The 21,274-nt window shown below is 40.1% G+C and overlaps 1 protein-coding gene across 4 annotated transcripts in view; it reads right to left on the bottom strand.

The window, feature by feature from the left end:
• Positions 1–12,992, bottom strand: part of LOC122824305 (phospholipid phosphatase-related protein type 5-like) — a 45,535-nt gene extending 32,543 nt beyond the window's left edge. For 2 of the 4 annotated variants that reach the window (XM_044104742.1, XM_044104741.1), the window contains exons 1-2: positions 12,917–12,992; positions 8,482–8,670 (exon numbers count right to left, since the gene is read on the bottom strand). In XM_044104742.1, the coding sequence (XP_043960677.1) occupies positions 8,482–8,670; positions 12,917–12,979 (252 nt within the window). In that variant the 5' untranslated portion in view covers positions 12,980–12,992. Of the gene's footprint in view, positions 1–8,481; positions 8,910–12,916 lie in introns of those variants that run through there. The other 2 variants (XM_044104744.1, XM_044104743.1) reach the window with 2 other exon arrangements.
• Positions 12,993–21,274: the final 8,282 nt, after the last annotated feature.

Raw genomic sequence — 21,274 nt, 5'->3', positions numbered from 1 at the left:
ATTTATTTTAATTGTATTATTTTGGTTTGTTGCTTTTAAAACTCTATGATTGTGTTTAAATATTGTCAACAGTGTCTTCCATTATTACCTAGTAATATTTTTACATTTCCTGTCAGCCTGACATTTAATACAAAACATGGTGGACCGCCTCTGTGCCCTGACCACCCGGCTTAGTTTTCTGAGGGAAACCTGGATTTGTACATGTTTTAATGACTAACAAACTTTAATAAGTGCTAAGACTAGATATGCCCAGCTCTAGTCTGGTAAACTGAAGTGATTTTGCCCTCTGTCATCATTGTTCTGTAATACTGAACATGTTCCTGGTTCATTTTTCTATTTGCACACAGAACAGTGTCTTCTCATCACTGGGGCTGTGCTGCAGCTGTAGAGATAAAAATAACAGCAGCCAGTATTCAGCAACTAGAACCATACTTCACAAAACCCGTTTTCCCTTCAGCTCTCTTTAGTATCACACTAAAAAACACAAGAAAAAAGGAACCAGAGGGAGCCCAACAAATTACAAGTGAAGTCTTTGTAAATAGTGATGACATAGAAACTTCTTCTCGGTGTCACATTAAATTATAAAGCTAATCAACTATAAGACAAACATGTAAAATCCACCTCTGTTATTTGTGACATGTTTGGGGTCATAGAAGCTGGACTAATATATCAGTGTTTTCACCAAAGAGGAGTTTTCATTGTTCACATGAATACGACAGGGAGAAATTTCCATTCAGGAATTCATTTAAAAAAAAAACTTTCTAGGGTCTCCTAAACATTGTTTCTATGTGAACGTGGGGCACTGATGGTTATGTGTTGAGGTTTTTCTTTAGTTCAGAAGATACTGCCTGTAGAGATGTCCCTGCTTTAGAGACCACACCAACCTCTTGCTGTCAGAAATTTGTCTGAAAACTCTTTTCCACTGTGGGATTTTTGCCTCTCTTAGACAAAATCTTTCTTTGTGAAAGTTATGAAAAAACTGAAAACTGAGGACTGCTGATTTAGGTTCTGCTTATCAAGACCAGTCAGCAACCAGCAGTTCCTGATGTGACTCTGATGTAGTAACACATCTTTCAGTCTGGTATCTTTACCCACAGACAGAAGATGCACCTGATGATTCAGGGGGCATTTTCTAAATGATATTTGGAGGAAGGGAGTAGAAAAAATGCCATGCCAGGTTTGGATTGGGAGTCCATTTATTGTGCTCTCACTGAGGTACGCTCCAAATCATCTAAGCCGTGTGGCTATTTGCTTCTTCTGCCAGGATGCTGCTGATGGCGCAGGGCAGTTCTGATCCAGGTAATGTGCTTCTGGCTGGTTTCACACTCAGACTACTAAGGAGTTAATATTTAATTCAGAGGTTCTATCCTCTGGGATTTGAACCAACAACTCCCAAACCACCTGGGCTGGATGTTTCCACTAGGCTGAACATCCAAACATATAATATTCAGCCAGCTAATATAACACAGTGTATCCAGATGTGCACAAGTTTGAGCACAAATGTCTGTTATGTGGTCTTGGAGGCAACTAGTTCTCCCAGCAGGAGCCCACAGTGTGGCAGGTAATGCTATGTGTTTATCTACCTGCTTGCTGCTGGTTTGAGGTTGCTGTAACTGCAAAAATGTTCCATAACCTGTCCAACATTCTCACACAGGGTTCAGATCCTCGCCTCCGCCATCTAACATCACTGTGGTGAACTGTGTCTCCATGTTCAGCTTGGATTTCCTGGGATTAAAATTAAGTAATAATAATTCTGTAATTAATTCAATTATCTCTTCTATTGCTTTGATGATCAAACTTGAGTTGTTTTAGGAAGAGGACCAGTTGGTGAATGATACAGTTATCTCCTTGACATCCTCCCCAGTGAATTTCATTCCACTCAGTTCTCACGGAGAACCAGTGACAATTCTACTCATTCAGTTCTACTCCACTGTTGTTTTATTCTATCATCCACTGAACAGCCGGATGTGAATGAATCTTAAACCTTATTCTTCTGTGGAAGTCTAGAAGTTTTTCTGTTATGTTGAAGTTCTCATCAGCTTGTCTCAGAAAGATAGATAACTGACCACTTCATGTAATGCACCTGTCCCTTAGTGCCCAGCTGCCTGTTTCTATCAGATGGTAGCTCTTCCATTCTGGGAGCCACAGTGCTACGTCTCAGGAAAACATTAGGGAAGTTTAGCTTTTTCTCAAGACAAATGTCCGCCACCATTTTTTAGACACCGTCTTTAACATTCCATAGAAAGTATATGAACATGAAATTTAGTGAGAAAAATTGTAAATTAAGAGTAGTTTAGGCCTTTGTGCAACTCATTTTCCTAATTATAACTACTCACAAAAAGAGAGTTGCAATTATTTTAAAAAGACAATTGTCCACAGTGAGTTTTATTTGATCGTTGTATTTTTCCTTATCTCTTCCAACTGCCCAACATGTTTAGAAACCATCTTTGGGAAAGGCAAGGTATGGCTGAGGTCCAAGGTCAAACTGCAGTCTTGACTTAGCAGCACTGAGAGCCAAAGACCATTTGTCCACTTCCTCATCAGCTTTAACAGGAGCTGACAGCGTCACAGTGACAATGTGTTACTTGTTTAGTCCCTAAGTACCTCCCTGTGTTTTCTGCTTTCTGTTCATATATGTCTGAGTGGACCTGCTTCCTGCAGGCTGCAGCAGGACAGTGTGGTCAGGCTGTCCTTTTATGGCTTATTGCCTCAACTGCTCTTCTGGTGATGTTGAACTTGTGCACTCTTCTTTTCCTCGATCCTTCATCCTTAAGCTGTCACTTATTTAATTTTATACACATCTATGCCAGGACGCTCATCTGTCATCATCAGCAGTACACCACAGGACAAGGTTTAGCAGGTCATTTAACCTTCCTCCGGACAGCTTCCACTGTCATTCCTACTGGCTCCATATTTCTCCGTCTGCAGGATAATTAGGTTCGTAGCCACAACAGATGTTAGACGGAAAAACAACACTGGCTAGAAATGGCTTCACAAAGAGACTCTTGGGACAAGATTGAGGACTATCCCATTTTGTCTCTACTGTAAATTTCAGAGATCATCATTCAACAATTTGAACATTATGGTTTTAAGATAACAGTTGTCAAAGAGATATTATGCAAGTGAAAGAAGGAGGTAATCGGACCCTGCAGTGTGAGGTTGAAGCTGGTTGGGATGGTTTCAGCAGAAATGTGCAGCCACTACTGATGTAAGACTCATTTTGCTTGGCAGAAATGTTTGTTTTAAATTTTAACTCAAAGCTAAAATCTACTATTTTAGAATAAAGGCCTACTACCATCTTTAATAATCTTTTCATGTTGATAATGTCACTCAGTCTAACAGTAAAGGTGCCATTACACAGTGCAACAAGGCTCTGTTATAGACAGACAGACAGACAGATAGATAGGAGAAGTTCAGCATGCTGCCTGCAGTGAGAAAGTGCTAAATAGCTGCTGAGGTAATTGAAAGAAAGTGCAACTTCCAACTCATCTGCCCCAACGATAGCATTCAGGTTGCAGGGAACAATATTGGTTTGCATAGTTTCCCTTTGTAGAATCATTTGGGACTCAATGTTGCAGTTGTCTTTGGTTCTTCGAAGAACACAGTTTTCAAACTGTATCCTCTAAAGATGATCCAAACGTTGTTTTAAGAACTGTTTATGAGTATGAACAACACTGTCAGACTGTACAAACAAATCCTAGATCCATTATGTATGTGGTGTGAAACATGTTAATCAGTTTAATTCCCATCAGTATTTCAACAGCCAAAAACTTCTCTATAGATATAATATTCTAGAGGGGTTGGACAATTTGATGTGAAACTGATGCTGAAAAACATTCAAGGTAACTTCCTATCTCCTAAACAAGTTGCTAGTACAATATCTGCATACTACGGTTTCAATCAGCAACAAAACGTCCATCAACAACAACAGATTAGAGGTAATGATTTGGGGCTGACAGCCATTCAGCCTTGGCGCTTGTTATGCAATAATGCCTCTTTTTGCTAGATTGAGACAGAACTTGACACTGAACTTTCCTACTCTTGCTTCTATGTATTAACCTGCTATTTTCACCAGTCTTGTCACAACACATCTCAATGTACCTCAAACAACTAATCATTTATCATCATTAACTACTCATGCAATTATTTCCTGAAATAAATTTCTAGCTGAAGCATCACTCCATGATGAAGTATAAGCCCCATTGGCCCAAACATAATTTATTCAAGAAACAATTAGAAAACATCAAGAAACAGAAAAGATGGTGACACCTAAAACAGGGTGAAAAAATTGGTGAAAATTTTGGAATTGTGTTTCATGTAACGGGGCAGAATGTGAGATGCCTGTATTTTGAAAGATTGCAATGATTGCAGTAAAAGATTACAGTATTTTTCTCTGTAGAAAATAGATAGAATGTGTTTTGAAAACCATTATCACACCCTCAAGGTCAAGCTGCAGCCAGACAAGATTCTAAAAGTGTTGCACATAAATGATCCATTTGATGTCCAATATAAACCAGGTTCAAATGTAGTAAGGTTTGGCATATAACGCCTTATATGTTTTTCCATTTTAAGCAGAGGATTATTGTGCTAGTGGAGTCTGAAATTAACTATCAATGCTCATGTATTTTTGAGATCAGCTGCTTGGCACAGCAGGTACACCTGAAACCATTTAACCCAAAAGATTTTTAAAATTAACTTGAAGCTCTAAAATATAATGGCAAGCATACCATTTATAGTGTTACTGACCTGGGACTTTCATCATCAATGTGTCTTTGGATCATGGATCATGGTCCTTCTCAGGTGGTGATAATAGGGGACAGAACATCATCCACTCTGGTTCTGAATACAGGCACACCACATGGCTCTGTACTTTTTCAGTTTCTTTTTGCACTGTTTATCCATGGCTGTATAGCCATATAAAAGGGTTCTAAAGTTCGCAGATAATACCACTGTAGTGGGTCTGATAATAAACAATGATGAGGAAGACACAACACAGACTCTTCTTCCTCAGGAAACTGAAAAGGCCAGGGGTCTGGAGTCTCTGCTCAGCAGCTCACGAACTTCTGTAGAGCCGTTATCGACAGCATCCTCTACCTCAGTATGACTGTGTTGTACGGCAACTGCACAGTCCAGGAAAAAAAGGACGTGGCCAGGGTGGTGAAAACTGCCTAGTGGATCATGGGAGTCAGTTACCAAACCTGGACTTAATTTAACCCTTTCATGCATAGAGGTCACTGAAGTGGTTATCTATGTTAAAGTCATTTTCTTGGGTAACTTGTGGAATTTTATGTTATAGATGCACATGGACCAGTGAAGTGGACACCAGTGCATCACACTATCAACTACTGGCCATCCACTGCAATTAAAAGACATCCATCCATCCATCCATTTCTGTTCACCTTGTCCCTAATGGGGTCGGGAGGGTTGCTGGTTCCAACCTCCAGCTACGTTCCGGGCGAGAAGCGGGGTCACCCTGGACAGGTCGCCAGTCTGTCGCAGGGCAACACAGAGACATACAGGACATACAACCATTCACACACACACTCACACCTAGGGAGAATTTAGAGAGACCAATTAACCTGACCGTCATGTTTTTGGACTGTGGGAGGAAGCCGGAGAACCCGGAGAGAACCCACCATGCACAGGGAGAACATGCAAACTCAATGCAGAAAGACCCCGGGCTGGGAATCGAACCCAGGACCTTCTTACTGCAAGGCAACAGCTCTACCTACTGCACCACTGTGCAGCCCGCAATTGAAAAACTTTTTTTGTTAAATCCAATATGGCAGACAGACAAAAAAGCATGCTGACCAACCAAGTCCTTCCTTCTACTGTAGAAGACTGCTGCAGATAAAAATAAATATTGTGACATCTAGTAATCCTTAAAAACTAATACTACTGATGTATTTTCCAAATAACTTTGTATATGGAGAAAATTACAACTGATGACCTAGAAGAAAAATCCAAGAATCCTGTCTGGGAAACGGTAAAAGTACATAAAGACAACCACACAGATAAAGAACAGGTTTTCCTTTCTCAAGAGCTGGGAAATCCATCTGTCCACCTTCCAACCCTGCTGCCCCCCCACAGACACACTCACACCCATTAGCTGCCTCGTAAGAACCGACTGAGACTTTATGTATCACTGAGGGTACCTCTTTTGTTATGTTCTAGGAATATAATGACCAAAAAAAAAATCTCATTTTAAAAGTATCATAATTGATAGATGCAATTCGACACTACAAAAGTGTAAGCATATAACATATTTATCTGTGCAGTGGTAGAATTTGTCTGAGCAAGAGTAAATAATCAACTCGGTATGTGTAAGATGAACTCTCATTGGAGTTATGAGTGTCTGGTGTTAACCTTCAATAACTCAATGCAATGTTTAAAAGTATAAGAATAAGAGTTGATTTGTTACAATAGGGCAACTTATTAACTCTTAGGATCATATTTACTCTCTGCAGTGATTTGATTGTTTTATTGTCACTGTTAGCTTGTGTTAAAGTTTTACTAAATCTTCAGTTAATTTTAATTCTGAAATTATAACAGTACAAAACTAGTCCACTCAACACACTGAGTCTGATGAGGACCAAACAGACAGTGTTAAATTTAATCAAGTGGTGATTTAACAAGGCAAAATGTGCTGTATTGGTGCACAAGTCCTTCCTCTACCTCTGCCCGCATTAAACTCAAAATGTCTTCATAACTTTGTTATTGCAGTTTTCATTTTCTTGTAAATATTGTTTTTAGTGCACAAAAATTTGCGCATATTTTCTACATTTATCAAATTATCCTACTAAGTTGCACAGTAGGATAATGTGCAACTTAGACATATTGAGTTATGTAAGAATCAGCTAAAAATTATTAAAAATGATGTTTTTGATCATTGTAAACTTGGCCTTCTGGTCTCTTTTCTAGCTTTTATGGTTGTGTATGTCTACCTCAGTCAAACTACATCCTTCCACATCCTGCTGGTACACTTGAATTTCTCCACTATCAGACAACGAGGGATATTTATTTTGTATTTTTATATTTCTGTTTGTCTTGTAAAGCTGTGAAATACTGACATCTCAAAGACCTTAATATGTTTCACTATTTTATCCTAACCATGTTCTAACCAGGGTTTTTTGGGGCTGTTCCTCAGCTTCATGTTACTAAACTGCTGTCACAGGCTTTGCGGCAGCAACTGTTGATAGATGGCAGAGCTCTGATTATCCAGCAGACACTCGCAGGTAAAACTGCCTGCTATTCATAGGAGGGCATATAAAGAGGATTCACATCAGACATTCACACAGATGATGACATGTAACATGGTAGCTTGTCAATCCTATAGTATTTTTATGAATGAACGAATTGAATAGGGTTTTATAGTTAATGAGCAACAGCCATCCTTCAGATGGATTAGTTCTTATCCAGCTCTTGATCTTATTTTCTCAGTGCAGCAAACTGACTTCAGTCTGGCTGATGCTCTTTCACGAGATGCTGTCACTGTGAGTATTATCCAGATCCTCACGCAACAAAGGGAATTCCTTATTCTGCAGGATGACTCACCTCCTCTATTTGATTTGACATTTCCCACTAAACTGTTTATGAATGAAGATTCAGAATTGTTCTTATTTGTCAAGTTTGTGTAAGACTTTGGTTCCACTTTGTTCATAATTAAGACATTTCTGGTACAGGAAAAGGAAAAAATACTCAAATCATAGTTCACACCTACAGTTTACATCGAAAGTTAGAAATGAATTAGATCTTACATTTTAGAACTGAATGATGATGATAAAGTCAAAAGAAGACCTTTTTATTTCTAATATAAATGCTCTCTGTAGTAGTAGTCGTTGGACTCAGGTCTTTCAGCTTACATTTATTCTGAAAAGATTGTGGTTTCTTTATTTGTTGAATGACTTGTTTGAGATACTCTTGATAATTCATGGTTCCTTCTATAAGACTAAATTTAGTTTTGGTGTTGTTTAATTCATCTGAAAAAAAAAAAAACATTTTGTTACAGCATAAGATAATGAACACTAAAAAATAAAGAATTCTGTCTTTAATCACAAAATTGTAACTTTTTCTTGTCTGAGTTCAAACATTTTCTTAGAATTCTGACTTTATTCACAGATTTGCAACGTTCTGATTTCTGACATTAATCTCTGACTGACTTTAATACAGATGGGCATCTGTGAGCTACCAGTTGTGAAGGATAACTAACTTTCAGGTGGAACGTCATATTACTTACATGTAATAAAAAAGGTCCTTATTCCTTTTTCCATAAGCTAAACCTTATCGCCTTCCTTGTACATTTTCAAGCAGGTTTTACAAAGCCAGTAAACTCTATTGCTTCTATAAAGCCCCATCGTGAGGAGATGAGCAGTGGGCTATCTGCCATTTTTACCCATTCAGGGGAGAAACCAGCAGTTCAGACATGCTAACTGACATTCCTCATTTATTGTAATGAATGAGACAGCAGCGAGGTGGACTCACCAGCAGCGTGGGCAGCCCGGCCACCACGGCGTACAGCAGGATGGGCGGGACGGCGCTGCTGTCCTCCGGCCCCAGATACGGCTTGGTGTACGACGTGTCGTAGCAGAAGAAGCCCTGCACGTGCACGGTGAAGGTGTCCGTGTACTCGAAGTAGTAGGCCAGCATGATGGTCCCGGCCATGATCACCAGCTGGAAGTACAGCATGATGCAGATGGACAGCGAAAGACATTTATTTAGAAACCCCTTTATTGCGGTTTCCTCCCTTCGCCTCTTCTCCTCCCGGTGCTAGCCGGTGGCAGAGCTGAGAGGCGCTGACCCGCTCATAACGGCTCTGCTGCTCGCGAGGAGCCGCGTTGTTCCCGCTTCCTCTGCTCACAGCTCCTGGTGCTCTTCAGCACAGAGTGTGTGACACGGAGAGAGGGAGGGAGAAAACAGAGAAAGGGAGGCAGAGAGAGAAGGAGAGAGAGACGTGGACAGCCTCGTGGATGACTGAGGGAGGAGGAGTTCACTTCCAGGTGAATAGAAAGCGGACAGATTGATAGACTGAGACACAACTGGAGATGTCACATGAATCTGGATCACACAGAGCTTCCTATCAAATCCTCCGCTGCAGAATAAAGGATATGTCCAGAGAAGTCTATAGGTCAGGGGTCACCAACCTTTTAGAGACTACTTCACGGGTCCAGAGCAACACGAAGGGCTACTTGTTTGATACAGACATAAATATTCTTGGCTACCCTTTATAACAATAATACATATATGTATATATGATTACATGCTGCCTGGTCATATTAATGTTAGGGACTACTGACAACAGTTATCAGTATTGATTTACCATGGCAGATATGGTTAATTGTTATTATGTGATCAGAAGCTCTTAGTTCAGAGTTTTAAGTTTGATTCCCTTTTGGAGCTTTTCTGTGTGATTCTAAATTGCCCACAAGTGACAGAGAATATGGATTGGTGCAGCTGTACAGCTGTACACACTGAGATTTTCCTTTAAATAAAAAAAAAAAAAAAAAAAAGTTATTGTATTTTTTATTATCCAACCCTCTTTACTATTAACAAAAGTCTCTGGGGTCAAAGGGCAGCCAAAGCCTAAATCTTATTGGTCAGTTTGATTTTTCTGTCAGCTTTACAGTGTGCGCGGTTCTGGCGGGTCGTCGGTTTATTAGGGGTTTTTTTTTGTGGTTTTGCGAACTTAAAAGCTGACGGGTCACCTGTTGGCTGACACCAGCAGATGTCAAAAAAAAAATGTCTGACAGATCGGAAGGTACAAAACTATCACTGCACCTGACCTGCAAGAGCACAACCAACTCTCCAACGCGCATCATGTGCGCGTCGCACAAAAGCCGCATCCTAAACCACGAAACAGCGCGCCCTTTTTTTCTTTTTCTTTTTTTTTTTTGTTTGCTTTTTTACACAAACTATGCTAAATCATAAAGACATGGAATCAAAGCCTACCGTGAGATCCACAGAAAGAGGAGGATGTAGATTCCCCGGTTCAGGTGGTGTCAGAAGTCCAAAGGAGGAGGTGAAGCAACAATGTTTGCTTAATTGGGGAACGTTTCGACTAGATTAAATTGTTTAATCCAGTTTTAGCGCGACGCTCAGGAAGAGCGGCAGATGTCATCTATCAGCTCTCCAGTTCGGGAATCGTCAAAGAAGCTCATAAACAGGCGACCCGCCAGAACCGCACATGGTAAAAAGCTCCGCCGGGATCCAAACCGCTCTTAGAACTACCGGAGGTTCAAACTCTGCTCATTCATTTTTAGCTTAAAAACGCCAAACTGCCAAATACAAAAAAGCAAACTGACCAATAAGATTTGAGCTTTGGTGTACGCAACCCCACAGAATCAGACGTGCGCTACACAAGATGTTTTGACGCAGAGGATCTTATTTTTTCTCCACAATTTTGTTAATTGTAAAGAGGGTTCGATGATAAAAATTTAAGAAATTATTCTTTTCTTTTTTTACTTCAAGTAAAATCTGAAGGTAGGCAGAGTGTGTGCAGCCGTACAGCTACAAGCGCTGCTGCCCTCCGATAAAATCCTGCAGGCGACTGCGCAGTTCTGAACTTTTACTATAGAAAAGAGTTTTAGGCATAAAGCAATTTATTAAAAAAATTATAATTTACTTTAAAAAAATCTAAGTATAAACAAATGTTATTAATTCAATGTAAAAAGATTAAATAAAATAATTTCTTTGGGAGTGCTCCCTAATGACAATGGCTATTTTTCGAACTTGCACCGCCGGCGACTGACAAGGTCCCCTCGAGCCACTTCCCGTTCAGTCCATCTGCTACTTTCACTACCGTCTTCCAACGCAATACGGACAACACATTTTATGTTGAATTCAACACAGTAACGGTGCTAATAATTCAACACAGTTATTGTGGTAAATAATTTTAAACTATTTAATACAGTGCAGTCAATGTATTGAATTGGACATGAAATGTATCATCATTTTAGATGCTTTGTGTCATGATGTTGGTTGTTGGCGCGTGGACCCTGCAGAGAAGCAGAGGCAGCTGCTGAGTTGGATGATTTAATGAAATGATACTGAACAGCTTAAAAAACAGAATATCCATGGTAGCAGCAACTTGGAAAAAATCAAGCTCTTCTGCCTTCTCCCTACCAATTAGAGCCCTTCCATTCTGACTCCCAACCAATTAGAGCCAGGAGGAGGGTCTTAACACTGTCAGTCATTCTTGCTCTCTGCAGAGATACAGCTCCTTTCCCACAGCAAAGCCAGCCGTTAGCATGTCCACCAATGACGGTGGACAAACACTTTTTCTGTAACAGTGATTTGTTTGTCCACCATTAGCAGCTGCAGGAAACGATCAGTCTTGAGCATACCCACGCTGCCTATACCAAGTCATGCGTACATGATTGACAGAGCTAAGACCCTCCTTTTGGCTCTGATTGGTTCTTCTGACAGGAAGTCAAATTGCTGCAATGGTTAATTGCTGCAAATTGCCATATGACCGACAGAGGCAGAGGAGTTTGGTATTTTTTCATAGACCATCTGTGTGACTCCAAACACTGTAATTCAAAAAGTAGAACTATTGCAAACAATGTTTATGCCATGTTGAAATTATGACTTCTTGACTACATTGTTGTTACCGCAGGTCTGATACACACCTATCTCTGAGTACCCAGTGCAGGTAACCCAGATTGCGCGAGCAATCTCAAAGTGTGTTGCTTGAGGCACACGGACGAAGAGCATTACTGTCCACAGGATGAGTGATACTTGCTCTGTAAGCCTGGTTTAGACGCGCTAAATATTGTATTCGCTTCTGCTTTGTTTTTGCAGCTGCACTATTACTCTTGGAATGACTTTAGTTTAGTAATAAACTTGCATCTGTTAGTTTACATCTAAGTTACGTTCCTACTAAAGAATTGTTATCTGACAAAGAAAATTTGTTTAACAGTGCAAAATAGGTACTGAGAAAGATCTAGAGCATTTCTGCAGGCATGCCAAGTTCAGCATTTAAGATTTGATTCCACCATTGCCTATAAATAAAAATCACTTATTCAAAGGCAAGGCAATGCAAGGGAAAACATCAAAGTTGCATGCTTGGAGCAGTCATAGCTTATCTGGCATGTCATACTTCATAACAAATTTATGCTGCATCTTTCATCCAACCCAGTGAAGTGAAGACTCTTCCTACAGGCCAGTTTTCTTGAATAAAAATGATTGTGGCATGAAGGATAGGCAGTGACATTGAAGGGTTGGGAAACCTTCCAGAAGAACCCACTGTGTCATCTCCACATGCTAAAGTCACCAAGTCAAATCAGAAAAGCCAGAGGCCTCATTTAACCTCTAACACTTCTACTGCAGGTCTGCTACTACATTATTTTGACATGCAGAATCCATTTTCCTAAGACATGTCTAGCTTCTTTGTTGGGAGTATACCAATGGGACAAAAGATATAGCATAACTCTCCAGAAGAACAGTAATATATTCTCACTGAAAGATTTAATCTAAATCTACCAGGGGCATGACTGACTTTGGACCTAACCATATAGAGAGGACCCAGTTTGAATTGTTCAAAGCTGTTTAAGAGGGGGTCTCAGGCTGTCAGCAAGCGGTTGTGATCACTGACCTCACAAATACCTCAAAGTTAAATCCAATGATAGAGTTGATGTTTTGGTGTGAGAAAGTCAGAGATGCTTTGTTTTGGGTATATGTAGTTAAAATAGGCACAATGTAATCTGGACTGTTTTCCAGTTGGTCATCTTTACAGTTTACAGTCCAAAACTGATCGTGGTTGAGATGCCTTTGCCTTTACAACATCATGGTAATTTTTAGTCAAATATACAAATCTAGTAATCTTCCAGGCTCAAGGCCAGTTTGGTTCATTAGAATTCTTCAGACAAGTAGTAAACTTTTAGCACTTTTACAGCAATAATGTGAGTCTTGATCTTCTTACCTCATATGCCAATGAGGTGTACAATTTCCTCTGCTCTTTCCTACTAATGTGTTTAGTAGGCATATTCCTCTTGTCAGCAAAAACTGCAACGAAATCAGAAGCAACTTAAAAGAGCTATACAGAAAGTTAAAAAGATGTTACGTCAAATCATTTTGTTAATTATAAAAAGAAAACAGTAATCCTAAAATGAAAATGATTCTGTGTTTTTACAGTGTTGCCATAAAAACAGTCATTTTATTAATTCATTGCAGAAAATAAATGGATTGATGCATTCACATCAGGCAACTAAAAGCAATAACTGAGACTAATTTATGAGGTTATCTAAATTACTGTTTAAAAAAATATTTTAAAAAAAGGTAAAGGTAAAGTAAATGTTTATATTAATTCAGTGTTCAATCACATATAAAACTTTTGTGTGAATGAAACTATCTTTCAATCTAAATCTGCCAGGGGTATGAATAACGTTGAGCTAACTGTAGATTAACCATGTAAATCTACAATTAGATTTACATGGTTAATCTAACTGTCTAACCATGATGACATGATGACTTCATGTGCCTCAAATGTACATGATTATATAAGACAAGAAATTCAAAAATCACACCAAGCAGTCTGAAATCTATTCCATCCTTCCATCCATTTTCTATTCACCTTGTCCCTTATGGGGTCGGGAGGGTTGCTGGTTCCAATCTCCAGCTACGTTCCGGGCAAGAGGCAGGGTCACCCTGGACAGGTCACCAGTCTGTTGCAGGGCAACACAGAGACATACAGGACACACAACCATTCACACACACACACTCACACCTAGGGAGAATTTAGAGAGACCAGTTAACCCGACAGTCATATTTTTAGACTGTAGGAGGAAGCCGGAGAACCCAGAGAGAACCCACCATGCACAGGGAGAACATGCAAACTCAATGCAGAAAGACCCCGGGCTGGGAATCGAACCCAGGACTTTCTTGCTGCAAGGCAACAGCTCTACCAACTACACCACTCTGCAGCCCTGAAATCAATTCACTTCTGTCTAATGGAAACTATATACAAAGTCAGGCTGTAGTTCTGTCTCTCTTCCACTAGATGTCATCAACACATAATGAGAAAAAACCGATTTTGCCTGATCTCACACTGATCTGATCACACTTCATCTGCAAACTGCAGGCAAGTCTTACTCTTCTCCAAACATACATTTCAGAGTTGTTGTTTTTTTATATATAAAATGAAAAAAATATATTTTATTGTTAGTTATTTTCTTTTTACACTGCTTTAATGAAGCAAGGAGTGCAGTGGACCATGTTTTTGCCTAGCGAAGTTCACATGTTCGCGTGTGTGTGTGTGTGTGTGTGTGTGTGTGTGTGTGTGTGTGTGTGTGTGTGTGTGTGTAGGGTGGGGTGCATGCTTATGGGTCTGCGTGTGTGTGTAAAGAGGACTGGGGGGACTGTGTGTAAACTGTAAGAACATGACGACAAGACTGGTCAAAAGCGAGACATTAGTTAATTTAATTTCACAAAGCAAATGATTCAACTGGTGTTCTGACTATCAGTTCTACCTCATCAGATTTTCCTACTGTAGCACTGCTACCGTCATGTTTACAAATAGAAAACTATAGTGGATTGTGTTATCCATCCCTCCATTCATGCATCTTCTTCCGCTTATCCAGGGTCAGGTCGCGGGGGTAGCAGCTTCAGAAGGGAGGCCCAGACTTCCCTCTCCCCAGCCACTTCTTCCAGCTCTTCCGGGGGAATCCCAAGGTGTTCCCAGGTCAGCCGAGGAACATAGTCCCTCCAGCATGTCCTCGGTTTTCCCCGGGGCCTCCTCCTGGTGGGACGTGCCCGAAACACCTCACCACGGAGGCGTCCAGGAGGCATCCTGACCAGATGCCCGAGCCACCTCAACTGGCCCCTCTCGACGTGAAGGAGCAGCGGCTCTACTCTGAGTCCCTCCCGGATGACTGAGCTTCTCACCCTATTTCTAAGGGAGATCCCAGACACCCTACAGAGAAAACCCACTTCAGCCGCTTGTATCCATGACCTCGTTCTTTCGGTCATGACCCAAAGCTCATGACCATAGATAAGGGTGGGAACGTAGATCGACCAGTAAATCGAGAGCTTCGCTTTTTGGCTCAGCTCTCTCTGCACCACGACGGACCGGTACAGCGCCCACTTGACAGCAGATGCTGCGCCAATCTGCCTGTCGATCTCTCGCTCCCTTCTTCCCTCATTCGTGAACAAGATCCCGAGATACTTGAACTCCTCCACAAGATTACTTCCTTCATCTGAATATCCTACCTGTTTAAAATGAAAAGCTATAGATGTATGCACAAATCCTTTTACTAGAATATCCCACCGGTTAAAATATATTTTAAATACAGATGTGTTTGCAAGAATAAAACAGTATTAGACAGGGGAAACACGTTTTTATTGGAGTTAAACAGACAAATACAGATCACTGCAACTCTTTTTTGCACATTAATACGTTGTATGTCTGTTATCAGATGCAGCGCAGCCACAATGTGTCCACCGAACTGCGCAGGTCACTGTGCTCCTGAAATGATAGGATATGATTAAAGTACACTAATATTACACTGTTGTTATGTACAGCTTCATTCCCACGTAGTATTGCTACCAACACCTACTTAGCAATCTGTTTTTAATAATAAAAAAAGAGTGCAATTAAACAAAAATATTTTAAAACATAGGGACAAAATAGCCCACAAAACAACGTAACTTGTCCTGATTAACCACCAAACAATGACTGGTTCAGTAGTAACGACATTGCAGATGGCAAACTAAAGCCATAAATATACAAGCTGCCTGTCATGTAAACGAAAAACATGAAGTAATACAGCAGCTTAATGAAAATCAGGTATAAAATAAATTAAATAAAGCTTACCGTAATCTTCGATGAAATAAAACATGAAACGATGCTTCCACCGGTAGGACGTAAGAAATCTGCTGAGTAAGCAGTATGTGACGTAGCATCGATGTGCGCATGTGCTTTACCACAATGTAAGACGGATTCAGGCAAAACTGCCTTTTGGCTATCTGGAATGGTAATTTAAGATATCTGCATTTACATTCTGACTAGTAAGAATAATAATTCAAGATATCTTCAATTACATTTTGACAAGTCAAAATTCCTTTCCTAAAATTGCGACACTGGATCCATCATTTGACGGGACACATCCGTAATTACAATTTAAGATATCTTGAACTTAATTATGACTAGTCAAAATGAAAATTTTAGATATCTGAATTAAGAATTGCGTGGAAGACCCTTTGTGCTGTCCAAATAGTTACCTGCAGAATTTTGTTTCCTGTACAAAATTGTCACTAATGCCACAACGTAGAAAGAGCTCGACAATACTGGATATGCGCGCGGAGAACGCAAAACGTCATCAACTATAAGACTGCTTCTCAAATCTGCAAAGAATTTCCTGTTTATTCATTTCCGACAAACCGAATGCACTTAAAAACAACTTTGAAAAGCCAAAATTGCTATTGTCAAAGCATTTTCAACATGAAAGTTTCAAACATCTTTTTTTCTTTTTTCTATTTGTCATTGTTTTATTAAACTTTCAAATTGCCACATAAGTCAAGGATATTTTGACTATAAAGAATACATATTCAAGATATCAGTAATGTCATTCTGACTAGTCAGACTGTTAATTTAAGATGTCTTAAATAGAATCTAAATAGATATCTATAAAGGCAGTGTAATGAAAGAGGCATAAATGATCCTGCAGGACCTGTCTTGTATTATTTACAAATTAAAGAAAGCCATTTGTTGGGAAAGCAACTGTTGTAACAAGTCCTTTCTTATGAAATAAGGATAACCATTCAGTTGTTTGAGGGTTATTTTTTTCCTGTTCATTTCCTATTTTATCATTTTCTCCATCTACCTAGTTTTGATTGCTTAGGTGCTTTATTTGACATTACACCCATGAAGTTGTATAGTCTTAGAATGTGAAACACTTTCTATTTATTCACACTTTGATGTCATGTTCTTTTGTCCCTCATTTCAGATACCACTTGTTAGTACAGCTGTTCCACTTTGCAGAAATTTGTCATTATGCCCCTGGCGATAATGATGTTGCCAGGGTGCGACATCATTATCTCGCCCCCTGGGCCTTGCCTTACCTCACAATCCTTTAGAATCAACAATCTCAAAACTTGGATCAATAAGGTTTTTATCCATATTTTGGATTTTAGATTACATTGTGATCTTTTCCCATTTAGAAATCTCCTGTTTAAAGAAACAGAAGAGCATTATGTGACTGCAGTTGTTGAACTGAAGAAGGAGCTACAGTAGTTTAACTAACAGTGAGATAAGTTCAGGTTTGTGAGCCTCACAGTAAAATCTACATTTCAGGAGTTAGATGGTTCGTTACCTTCCTGTAGCTCCGCTGCCTGGGTGATATTACTGCAGACACAGAGCAGAGCAGAAGCGTCTGCTCCCAGTACTGTTCAGCCTTCCTGAAGCCAGACAGCAGCCAGTGGTTATCTGTTGCTTCACCATCCAGTCAGTCACACACACACACACACACACACACACACACACAGTCAGCAGTGTTCAGTCTGCTCCATCACTCTGAGCCCCCTTCCTCTACCTTTCAGCTTCCCTTCACCTGCTCATGTGGAAGGGAGCTCTGCTGCTACAGCGCATGTCCATCATGTCTGTCTGGAGGGTTCCTGTGATGTAATTGTAAAATAAACCCTGCCCCTAAACACAAGGACAACAATAACCCCCCAAAAATAAAGCCCAACATGTTGGAGTATAGTCCACCTCTCAACAAGTCACACATTAAAGTTTAATAAAGCTACTCTTATTATCTCATGTTAAACTCCAGTTTATGTATAATTCCAAGTAATGGGAAGTTATGGACAGGTAGAAAAGTGACAGAACATTCTTATCTCTTTACACATGCTTGTTGGAGGCTTTAATTTTATATATAAGATTATGGATGTTTCATTAAGGAGGCTTTCTCTTATGTTTTTATTGGTTGTATTCTTATATGGTTGTTAGACTCAGATTTAGATTTGATTAGCCAAGTACTTTTAATTGATTCCAAGTGCATAACACTTTACACAAACACATTTTTTAATATTTAAAAGCTGACCTTTACTATTGAACTAATTATCTGATATTAGAAGCTTCCATAACCTCATGGTGTATTTCCTTTTGGGATTTCACAGAGCAGGAGCTTGCAGAGGGCAGAAGTGTTTCCAGGCCCGTCTCCATGGCAGCAGCAGTAACAGGACTCCCGCCATGAGGTGTCTCTTTACCTTTAGCAATCTGAAAGCTGAGCTGTTAAAAGTTGCACTGTGACACATGTCGCTACTGTCACAACACCTTCAGTCATGGTCAGACATTTGTCCACTGACACAGTGCTTCTCACAACTATTTACCACTTTGAACCTTTTTTTCCATAGACAAGATAAACAACATTTGGATTTTTTTCTCCCCTCCAGGGGGTCTTTTGTGGGCTCTAGTGTCCCTTATATGACAGTAGGCTGACAGGAAAGGGGGGAAGACATGTGGCAAATGTCGCCGGGTCCGGGAATCGAACCCGCTACGGCCGCGTCGAGGATTCAAGGCCTCCAAATGTGGGTTGCGCTGTCCCCTACACCACCACAGCACGCCCAACATTTGGATTTTTTGACCAAAAAAAAAAACATATTTAATGCCAGAGTGCAAACTGATTTCTTGATAATTAGAATAAAGTAAAAATATTTAAGTGTCTCCAGTGATTGTGGTGTAACAGCAGCTGGTTCTGGAAGTCCATTCACTGGTTCATCAGTATTCCTGGCTACAATTATAGCATGAAAACTAAAGACACCAACCAACCAGAGAAAATATTATTAAAAAGAAAGAGTCAGGGGACGGAGAAAAAACAAACAAACAAACAAACAAAAAAAACTTCTAAGGCCCTGACCATCCCCTTGAGTTCAGTTAAATCATCAAGACATGAGAGGAATCTGGTCTATTTGTAAATCTGCCTTGATCAGGCCATCCTCACACCCTGAGAGACCTGGGAGGCTAGTGAAAGAGGACACGGTTACCAGGACTATGCTGAAGTAGTTAGAAACTCCAGCTGCTGAGATGGAGAGACTCTGCAGACAACTGTTGCTAGTCAAGCTAATGTGTTTCTTTGTCTCGACTGAAAAGAAAAATAATCAAAAACAAAGTAGAATCATTACTCCACATGAAACAGCTTCTGCACTCTGAGGTGGAGAGAGAAGATGAAGGATGCGGAGGTTTTCTCACTCATATAACCCTGATGGCAGAGTTGCAGATCCAATGCAGAAAGCTGATGGCTTTATGGACCATGAACAAGAAGCTGAGCCAGCCTGTAGTGGGCCTGTTGTTCAAGATTATGGATAGGACATAAAGATGGAACTCTGGGCTACAAGAAGCTGAAAGTGAACACAGGGCAAAATGAGCTCAAATCAGATGAAAATAACAACTAGTACTAAAATAAACAACAGCCATCGTCAGCCTGCAATAGTTTGTTCTGTATGGTGATATGTAACAGCACAAGATCCGGAAATGACCAAGCAGTTTGTAACAACTCAGATTTGTTCTGTCACCTTAGTACAAATCTGACAGATTAGCTGTGATTTACCAGTGAGCTCTGGCGCTGCCTAAAAAGGAATAAAGTTTTGGATTTTGCATCAGTTGCACAGCACCATTGAATGATCCAGTAGAATGAATTAAAACAGTTTTCTTTTCCTCTTTCTTGCAGAACTCCTTGTTTGGGAGAGTTTTTTTTCTAATCATGAATGAAAGTGTTATTTGAAAATAACTTTCTATTTTTCAGGGGGGTTTTGTCAAAGTTAAAATTTTATCAAAACTCCAAGGAGGGGGTGTCAAGAGAAGTGGAGTTCTGATGATTATACCGAGACTTGTCTCTGTTGTTGCAACACCCCTTCTCCCTTTCTCTCTCTACTTCCTCCTCTGAGAGGGAAGATGTGCTACCAGCTCTCCGTCTAACGGGTGAAATAAGTTTCCTAAATCTGCTGGGATTTACCCTGTTCAGAACTGAATAAACTCTGAGAAAAGATTCGCCTGGTTCCTCACGACCTCCATCCAGGTGTCCCACCCTTCTGCCCCTCTGTGAATTAGCCAGACTGATCAGCCTGCAGTCAACTGGTTTCACAGAGCTCACCTGTTAACGGTCGCTCCTTCTCTTTATTACAACTTGCTCTTGTTACTGAACCAGGTAGGTTTTAGTGACACAGGCGAGTCCCAAGGATGATGTTTTAAATTTGGGCTATCAGCAACCAATAAACATTTTCCAGCTCTTCCTCTCCAGAATCAAACATCAGAGCTATTTTACAACCATCAAAGAACTTTAAGGTGACTCATTAATTGAATGTCCACAACATCTTTTAGATTTTCTTTATGCTAAATATTTTATTAGTAAGGCAATTTTGCAAGGGTCAGTACAGCTTAATTCATTAGCAGAAATAATCAAATAAGTAAAAATCATCTAGTCTATCTTTCCCTAATGCTGACACTGAGAACTAAAAAGGGAACCTTTGAGAGAGACGGACAGAGTTTGGTGTTTTGAACCACAGAACTTGGCTGATAAAGAAGAAGGTGTTGCAGCCGTTCTCTTTACCTTGGTCTTCATCTTCGTCTTGTGGTCTGAACCCAGCTGATGAGAGAAGTGCAATTTGAAGCCACATGTTGCTGGGCTGACGGGTTGGTCCGCATGAACAGGACAGTCTTGGGCTCTGTGGCCCCGGCTCTTCTTCAGCTGCAGAGTTCTTTGTCCATCTCGATCTTGAGTCGAAGCTGCCTGGAGGATCCAACCAAAGGTTCCTCTTTTGCTCTGACCTTTTATAGGGTTTATCCACCTTTTGGTGCATTTGCATTGGCTAGCACTGTTGCTGTGCTTATTTCATTGGCGGTCTGCTTGGACAGATGATCTCATGTCCATCACTGTCTTAGAGACATTGTGTCCTGATGTCTGTGTTAATGTCTCTGGTTGCGCAATGTTCCTCCTATGTTCATTGCCTGCACAACCTTTTCTCTGAAAAGTTTAAGTTGTTCAACAATCTGTTTCCAAATAAGGCGTTGCCCATCTCTGCTCTCCTATTAGTTCCCCTTAATCTTTCACATTCCATCAACCTCCAACATATCAGCGATCTTTAATTATAGTCACACATTTTACACGTTTTCAAGTTCAATGTCAAAATCACATTTATAACTTCTTTAGCATTCATTTATAATATTATAAACATAACTTATTATTTACCAGTACTCTTATTATAATCATAATGTGAGTTATTAGATGTTTTCTGAAAAAATGAATAATCCATGATTCTAATTAAATGATACCAAAGTTACAGTTAC

This window comes from Gambusia affinis, linkage group LG21, assembly GCF_019740435.1.
Source record: "Gambusia affinis linkage group LG21, SWU_Gaff_1.0, whole genome shotgun sequence".
NCBI classification, from domain to species: domain Eukaryota; kingdom Metazoa; phylum Chordata; class Actinopteri; order Cyprinodontiformes; family Poeciliidae; genus Gambusia; species Gambusia affinis.
Note: the sequence above shows the minus strand (reverse complement) of the source record. Positions and strands in the feature narration are given on the sequence as shown.